The sequence below is a fragment of the Haemorhous mexicanus genome, chromosome 2 (assembly GCF_027477595.1).
Source record: "Haemorhous mexicanus isolate bHaeMex1 chromosome 2, bHaeMex1.pri, whole genome shotgun sequence".
NCBI classification, from domain to species: domain Eukaryota; kingdom Metazoa; phylum Chordata; class Aves; order Passeriformes; family Fringillidae; genus Haemorhous; species Haemorhous mexicanus.
Window position 1 is genome coordinate 13,345,422 of NC_082342.1, and position 9,446 is coordinate 13,354,867.

The 9,446-nt window shown below is 35.2% G+C and overlaps 1 protein-coding gene across 1 annotated transcript in view; it reads left to right on the forward strand.

Annotated features, from left to right (window-relative positions):
* The window catches only part of NCAM2 (neural cell adhesion molecule 2), a 274,443-nt gene extending 265,953 nt beyond the window's left edge, over positions 1 to 8,490 (forward strand). Inside the window, exon 18 of the mRNA XM_059873029.1 lies at positions 2,168 to 8,490. Within this exon, the coding sequence (XP_059729012.1) occupies positions 2,168 to 2,279 (112 nt within the window). The 3' untranslated portion in view covers positions 2,280 to 8,490. The remainder of the gene's footprint in view (positions 1 to 2,167) is intronic.
* Positions 8,491 to 9,446: the final 956 nt, after the last annotated feature.

The window sequence follows — 9,446 nt, forward strand, 5'->3', positions numbered from 1 at the left end:
AATTGATAGCAGCCAACATCTGATTAAAGTGAGAGAATTTTTTGTTGCATTTTTAAAAAAAATCTTTCCATTATAAAATGAATAAACATTTGAAAGGATTAGTCTGCTTAGCTGAAAAATATAAAATTCTTTCTAATGGATGTCGCTAAAGAAAAATTTGGTGTAGAAAAATTGATATAATTAAACCACTTAAGTTTGAATTAGTTAATTGAAAGAGGAAAATTATTTAATCTCTTAATAGAGATTAAATATGCACTTAAAGCAAATGGAAAGAAAAATTCCAAAATAACAAAAATTTTGTCATAGGGAAAAAGAACAATGTCTAATGATAACTTGTATTCGTAACCCACTCCCTATTAAAAAAGAAAATATCAAAAAAAGTTTTAAAATACAATAGGGTTCAAGAATGGTGCATGGTCTTTGTGATGAGGAAAGTTTTGATGCATAAAACTTTTTACTTGTTTATAGCTTTTGTTGAGTTATTGTTCTCTGCTTGCATGTAAAAGCAAGGCTAATTTTATCTCACTGTTTGCATGAGCATGGATTTCAATGATGTCCAAAATCGTTCAACAGGGTTCTAGCAAATCTTCCTGTTTCAAATATTTTGTAACATGGTCTTAATCCACTTAAGCCAATTTCTTTAAATTTCCACACAGTCTAGTTTGTTAATTCCCCAGTTTTGACTTTGTCTAAATATTTCCTTCTTTCCAGTACCATCTTTTGAGAAATCACTCTGCTTTTCTTAAAACTACATTAAATTAAGTTTTGGGGTTTTTTCTAGAACTTGTTTTAGTGTTTTGCCTAATCAGATCTTTGACACACATGCCTGCCGACCAAAAATGCATCTCATGAGCTGCCCTTCCTCTGCCCCAGTGTTTTACCTTCTGTTAAAAATAGATTTATGTTGATTCTGTTGTTTCCATTCTTTCAGGCACCTTGCTGTGGGCTGAAATCTGTTTCCTTTGGGTTTGCCATGAGAAACAGACAATTAGTAGATACCTCCCTCTGTGCTCAGAGCCAGACATCTGATGATATATCCCATGTATTTTGCTGTAGTAGAACAAGTTAATCTTTGATTTCTCTCAGATACATGTTGTGCACATTGTTTAACTTCTGGATAAATAGCATCCTTCTTAGTTCACTTCAGGTAAATTAAATTTCAAAAGACTGGGAATTCAGGTATTGTTTTGTTTTATTTTCTGTTATTAAATACTGCCTTGTAATAAGACATTCCTATGAGATTTCTCAGACAGGTTTTGAACAGTGTATTGCTCTTTGGGACATCTAATCAAGCAAAGGAGAAATTTACTGAAACATTTAAGAGTTATTATGAATAAAAAAGGCAAATGCATACTATTCCCTAGTAAAAAAAACAGAAAGCAAGCCCAACCTGGAATCATGATTAAGAGCTATTATGCCCAGGAGACATTATTACAGGAACATCTCAGTAAACCATACATCTTTTTGACAGCTATATATTTCGACAGCTAATTACTGGCAGAAGGGAATCAATGATTTTCAAGACCTTTTTCAATGAGATCACATTCAAGAGGGTGGGGACTCTTTTGCCAAATCCTCAGAGTTTTCACTAAGTCTTAAAAGAGCTGTAAGCTACTAATGATGCTACATTGTGTGATCCATGAAAATTAAACTGTAGAACTTTCTAATGATAACTTCCATTACCTCATGCACTATAAGAAATTCTTCACCTATGTCTTGGCATAATCCATAATCTCCAATAATAGTTGTGTTCTTTTGTATACAACTGAGAAAAGGAATAAAAAGAGTCTAATCAAGATTTAGAAGTCAAGCAAAAAACCTGACTGTAAGTGTTTCACAATATTCTAGGCAACACATACCTCTGTACTGTCTTGGGTCAAGTAATTTGATTTTTTGTTTTCTTTTGTCTTTTTGAAGCACTGCATTTTGAGCAGCACTGATTTTCTTATCAGGTCATTTTTGTGGCTTTATAGAAATGAAAAGAGTTAATATGCATTTCTTTAAAAGCAAAGAACCTCAGTGCTCATAATAAAATAATTATACACTCCTTTAAAAAAACCCCTCTTGTTCTACACTGTTACCTATATGAACCATATATATGTTATAGACTTAAACTACAGATTGTTTTATTTTTGTGTTACCATGATTCCTCTTTTTTTTCCAATAGGAAGCTACCACTAAAAGAGGAAAATGGCAAAGAAGCTTTAAATCCAGAAACCATAGAAATCAAAGTTGCTAATGACATCATCCAGTCAAAAGAAGATGATAGCAAAGCATAATGAGATAAACTACAGCTGTCTGGATAATGCATTTGGATTGAAGTAATCCTGTGACCAAAACTTTACTGCTGACCTTAATTTCTTGGGAAACTTAAGCTTGGAATAGTTAGTACTTGTGTACATACGATGAAACAGTTCCTGTCTACAATTCTTTTCTATATTTTTTTCTTTTGTTTGGTTGTTAATGGTTTTAGTATCTAGTTTTGCTGACACCAAGTCCCATGCTATAAATTTGAAAAATCTGCAGAATAAGAACTGGAATTTATTATATGAAAAAGTGTGTCTACTTAGAAGAAAAATTCTGAAGCACTCCTAACCACAAACAACACATCAGGCCTCTCCAGATCTTGCAGTGCAAGCTGCATACATAAAGTGCATTATGATAATGTATCTATTTCCATTTATAATAAAATGAAATTTTATGTTGCCTTTAAAAAAAAAACCCCTAAACCAGTCTCAGTATAATGTTTAAGACCTTAGCTCTGGCTGACACTCAATAGCCATTCCAGCCGTGATTATGTCTTGAGGCAATCAAAAAACCAAAACTCTTTATCACAGAGCCAGGTCCCACTGCAGTTTCTCCTGGATTCTTCAATAAATACATTTTTAAAAAGCTAGTACTCACAATATACAAACTCAAAAATTGGCTAAATATTTCAATAGTCTATTGGCCTCATCCTAACTACAAGAGTGTGACTCTGGAAGGCTCCAGGATTTTCAATGCTTCAGATTTTCTGTATGAAAGTTTCGAAAGTTCCATGTGAACTAAAATGCAGCCAGGGAATAAAAAGAAATCTGTTTCTTAATCATAATCTTTTCTTCAAATTAAAACTTACAATATTTATTCCAACATATATATACATACAGGGAATTCATTTTTGTCTTAGTTCAAACCATTTAGCTGAGGGATGAAACCGTACTTTAGTGAAGTAAATACATTTTCTCCCCAAATCAATATATAAAATATTAAACTTGGCCTTTTTGAATCAGGGCTTTTCCCTTTATGATTTCATACCCTTTATCTAAGTGCTATGTGAGAAGAGATGGAAAAGTGACTTTGTCTAAGCAGTTTGGAACAATTTTAAATTATTGACTAATTCAACCTTATATTCAACCAAACACATTTTTTTTCATGTCAAGCTTTCTTTAAGAATTTATTTTTATTATTCTGATCAACATTCCCCACCAGGAAATTTGACTGATTTTTTTGATCTGAAATTCATTCATATGAATTAATACTTGATTTAGTGGTGTCACTAACTGGAGCAATATAATTTGTTTCCATTCCAGCATAGTGTACCCACAGCTACCAAACTCTTCAAAGCCTTGCTTTGAAAGAAGTAGATAAACTTCTATAGAAAACTAGCCTGGAAAATTCTGTTTGTCAGGAGCAACTGGTAGAGTAAGTTGTGAGTTTTCCACATCTAAGTCATGCATGAGTCTTAAGTGTACTTTTACTCATCAAGTTGTGTTTTCTCCATCTGAATTTTGATCATATTTGAAATCTTTGTACTTTTTGACTTTTGTACAGTAAAAATGAAAGCGAAATGTAAAAGGATCTTCTTAAATTTGAGGAAAATACCATAACCTACTTGTTAACCCAAGTTTAAGTGCATTTGAAAGAGCTGAGGAGAATATATTTATATTTAATTCTTAGATATTTCTTATTTTTCAAAACCAGGTTATTTTATGAGTTTTTTACAATTTTCCCTCACTTTGAGAAATAGCTAAAATGAACCAAGGAGCTGAGGACAGAGGCATACTGCTGGTGTGGCTAGGATAGGAGGCCAAGTTCCCACAAAATCAGTACCAAAGTGAAAAAAATGGGTAAGAGGAGATGGCAATATGGGATGAAAGTCATGGAAGATAACAATTGAAAACTGCTGAAAATAAGTATCTCCAAATGCTGAGGCACTAATTCTGGGTGAAGGAAAGGCGAAGACATTCCTTTATGAATCCTCAGTGTTGTTCCCACATACTGGGCAGGCAGTACTACCAAATAGCTGCTTGAAATGATCAGATTTCTGATAATTTCTAATAAGATTTCCTGATTCGTTCTAAGCACACAGCAAGCAGGCCTGCCTGTAACCTATAATTAGGAGAACAGTTGTTTTGTTTATGTGTGTGGACTTGTAGTCTTTTCAGAAAGTATGTATTTGCAGCTGGGCTTTCTTCTTTATCAAAATGCAAAGAAGGAACCTGGACAACTCCAGCAGCTGGGAATAATGTGGTTGGTGTGGCTTGAACATCCTCTCACACAACATTTTTAATGGGATGAGGATGAACTTTGTAGACATAGTTTCCTCTTCACCTGCTGTGACGAATTTGGATGGTACCATTCAATCTTCTCTCCACAAATGGTGTTTTTTCTGAAGCTAGCCTGGTCATTTCCAGAAGAAGGTGCCTATACAATGTATCAGAACTAACAGTGTCTAGGCTCAACTGCAGATGCATTTCAAATTTTAGTACTTTTTAGTTGAACTTACACAAAGAAAACCCAAAAAACCATGACCTAATGGTTCTATACTGGTGGGTTTTTTCTGGTTTGGGTTTTTTTTGTTGTGTGGTTTTTTTTTTCCCCTGATATGGCCTCTAATTACAGTGTGAAGGGATTAGAAGATTTAAGAGGTCTTGTCAGCACATTTATTGGTAATACACCTGTGCTACTCTTTACAAGCAAAATATATTGCAGTATTATTTCAATATTGGAAGCAAAAGCATTTCCCACTATGCTGCATTACAAATCAAAAGCTTTTTCCAGGAGTATTTAATTTCTTCTTGCTGTTACGTCTCTTGGCAGTTGATCTGTGTGAGGGCTGAGAATAAAACAGCTCTAAATTTCTGATGGACTGTCCAAGCACACCTTTTTGGTCTATGGATTAATGGGTTATCTCTTGTGCTTTAACTCTGTGCTGTGCAGGAGAGAACCAAACTCTCACTATGAAAGAATGCTGAAAAACACTGATATTTCAAAATAGTTCCAAATATTTCCAAATGAGGAAATAATTTGCGCATAGTAATTTGTAAGATATATGTAGAACTGGAATAACAACATTTGTTTATTTTCTTTTCCTATTCTAGATTAAAAAAAAAACAAAACAAACAAAAAACAGGTATCTGTATAAATGTCACTTTTACTGTCTAAAGTAATTTTAAGTGTTAGTATGAAATGTCAGAAGAGTTGACAAAATATAACTATTTGTAAAAGTAATCTGAATTGTTACACTAACAAACTCCAGGGACCAAGGTGGGAGGGAGCCATTGAAATTAGTACTCAACAAAATGTGGCAGTGACAATCTCTTTTCAAAAAAAAAAAAAGGAGTACAATTAAGTAAAATTACTTAAAGCTCCTTGGTATTTTTTGTTTTTTTAGTGGACTTGAGTTCTGATTTACCACAATAATAACAAATTTTTAATAATTATTTTACAATTTAGTAATGAAATGTACCCTGGAGAGTTTTTCCTGGTTTTATTTGTTTATTTGCCTTTTTTGACTTATGAGATTTTTTTGTGGTTGCAGAAATATTTGGTATTCTGGTGATGCTAATGCCTAATGTGACAAAGATTAATTTATTCAGGCCTCAGTCTTGCAAGAAATTTAGTGCGGTTGAGCCCACCCCTTATATGGCACCGCACTGACATTAGTGGGGTGGATGTGAGCAGGAAGATGGATGTACTTTAACGAGAGACCTTGCAGGATTGGGCCAACTTTCTATCTCTTCATAGATATCTCCAACGTAGTTACACCGTGGCCATCATCCACAAAGGCTGTTTGACATGGGTCCCTGGTGCACTAAATCCCAACTGCGGTCTTCAGCCTCTGCATCATTGTTCATCTAAACAAAAGTGGCTTTCGTTTTATGATGGTAATTAGTTTGATTATTTATTTAAGTGCCAATCATCAAACTGTAGTATAATCATCATGCCATTTTTTTCTGTTTCCTAGACCAGATAATGGAAATGTATTTGTGCCTTTTAATAGCATGCCACTCTGCTTTATTAAAGAAAAATCTTCAATAATTTGTCTACAAAGCCTGTTTAAAATAATTGAAAGCTTTACTGTCACATACTTTTCTGCTCAAATATTCTCAAATATTCATCTAAATCAAACTGAAGGTATTATTTTCAAGTAACACAAATATTTGAAACACAAAATTTGCAAAAATCTTTTCAGATCTTGATTCCAATGAGGGTCATGGTGGGTGAAAAGTTTCAAACAGATGGAGAATGTAGTGGATATGTAGGGGTATTTTGACCAATTTCTCAAGTTCAAGAGTCAAATAGAAATTCTACTTCGTTCTATTTAAGTGCTTAGACCTAGAACATTAAAATCTTTCTTCAAATCTGAAAGATGATATGGAGCATCTTCCCAGCATTTTACCTCTGGAGATAAACTGGAGAGAATGTTCATTTTGCAATCATTTGCAGCCTCACCATTTCTATGTAAGCTGCTGTAGGAATTAACATCTTTGTAGAATAGTTGTGTCTGTTGGATATTCACTCCTGATTAAAGGACCTCCAAAAAGACCATTTACTGAGAAAGGTCAAGACCTCTTTGATCTGTGGAGGGGTTCTAAGAGCGCTGCACAGAGTCACAGTGCAGGAATCCAGGTCTCAATCCAGGCCTCTGGGATTTAAGACAAAAAACTGATTCCAGCAGGACCTGTATTTTATTCATCCATCTCAGCGAGGCTCTGCGTGTCCTCAGCTGATGGCGTTGTTTTTGTGAACCAGATTTCCAGGTGTAAGTGGAACTCAAATGTTCTGCCAGACTCCTACTGACATTTTGCACAGAGGAGGTTTTTCTATCAGGAGTTTTTACTGATCAGGAAATTGTGATAGAATATCCAGTGACAGTTTTATCTCATACATTACTATATGTCCAGAAATAAAATATCTCTTAAAATAACTCATTGTGGTTGCAATGCTTCATTAGGTGAAGTTGAAAACATTCTAAATAAATAATGATCCTTCTTAAATCTCCTTGTTTAGCTTCAGATAATCTTTCTGATAGATGGAAAGCCACCATGGTTAAATAAACCTTTTTAAAAAACTCTTCACCCCTTTTCCAGATTTTTTCAGATTTTTTCAAGTTCCTGATGTACCCTGTCCACTTGACAGCAGTTCTGTAACTTTTAAGTGATCTTCAGTATTTCCACTGCTCATATGTGTTCCTATTTCAATTTACTTGGACCTGAGCCAAAATAAGCCTTATAAATTTGGCTTTGGATCAGGTTCTGAGAATTCTAAGTTTACCAGTCCATCTTTTCTCTTAAGAGGCATTGAGATCCTCATAATGTTTGACTTTCAAACTTGAATATTGGCCATTTTTAGCCCAGAGAAATGAAGTATTTAAATAAATATTTATTGCCAAATTTGTATTGGCAGCTTTTAAAGTCACAGGTGAGATCGGGAGCGGGCGAGGTGACCAGGCGCAGTGCCGACAGAGCTCAGGAAAGCCAGGGAGACCAGGTGCCAAAGAGTGAGCCAGGACAGAGCTGGGAGCATCTCTCCTTAGCACTGCCAAGGGAAAAGGGGAGCAACTGAAGCAAGGGAGGCTGCTGAAGGGCACTGCCAAAAGGCAGGGTAATGAGAGCTCTGCAAACCAGAGAAGAGGAGGAATTAACCCTGCCACATCCTTTAACTCCCCCATGTAATTAGGCTATGGTTTTTCAGATGTACCATGCAGGGTTGGAGGAAGGCAAGACAAACCCTCAGAGTCTCTTCATATCAGTGACAAATATATAGAGACAGATTCCCCCAGAATTTAATTTTATTGCTCATGTTGTAGAGTTCTCACTAAGAGTTTTGAACTACTTAGGCAAGGTGTTAAAAGGAGAAAAAATAAAAGGCTTTCCTGCTACAATGAGCAGTCGGTACGTATTTGTATGCAGTGTACAGTATGAGCTGAAGCATAATACCATCTATTGTTTTTGTTATTCCACACGTTGCCAACAGCCCACTTGCGATATCTGCCACCTGAATTATATATTGATAAGTTAGCTACCACTGGAGCTAGTTTGTTTATTGTTTCAGAATCTTATGTCCCTATGAAATGCTGTGTGTATATATATATATCTCTATACTGTAAAAAGAAGTAATATCGCAGATGCTGGTTTTGTATTTATGAAAGACATTGAAAGTATGGCTTAAAGTATATCAATTATTTGTCACTCTTCACCATTTGTATATTAATAGTAAAGATACTTTTACTTTAATGAAGTGTTGTGGCTGCATTTATTTTTGCTAAGTGTCTTGCTGTCAAGATGTCTGATTCATTAGGAGTCTCATTTCCGAAAAGAAACATACCCCTTATTTTTCCCTTGTTATAGAATTACTGAATAGTTCTCATACAGACCTGCAATTTATTATTCTCTTTTCTGTCAAAATACATCTATTGTTTGCATTCTGGGTCTCCAGCTGAGCTTGAGGCCCATTATGATCATCCCCAATAGATAATGTGCTGATAGATAATATTATTTTTTTTCCAAACACAAGTGTGACATTTTAGAAGTATTTAGTTTATGCCAGAGAAAAAGACTTTATCAACAGAAGCCACCCTATTTTGCCAAACCTAGAACCTTCCAAAAGTCTTGTAACTGTGTTAGCACCGCCAGGAGATGATGAAAACAGGTCACAGGCATGGTCTGCAATGAAATGGGCTTTTACTGCAATGCTGGGGTTTATTCCACTGAAGATGGAAAATGGGCAGAGCACAGCCCAGAGAATATAGTTCAGCCACTTCCCTGAAATGGCAGAGAGGTGTCTGTGGCATCCATATTACCCCCAATAAAATTAAGTAACCCAAGAGAACCTTGCTAGATTGTGTATTCATGCCTAAGAATCAGTTTTCTGAGTGTAACCTAAACTTTAAAAACCCACACCAGCCTAAGAGTGGAGGGGCAGTACATAGGAGAAATATATTTTTTCACCCAACAAAGTCTTCACAGCTTAGTTTTCTTCCTTCCACATGTCCTTAAGCTCTGCCACTGCAGATGTCTTAGGGATGTACTTCTCTAAGTGCCAGTGGCAGCATTAACAATTAAGAAAAATGTCTTTTTCTATTGAAAAACTGAACATGAAGGAACTGCTTCAGTGTCCTCTCAACATCAGCTTGTCGCTGAAAGCTTTTCATATAATAATGTTTATTGATCATAAAAAACCCC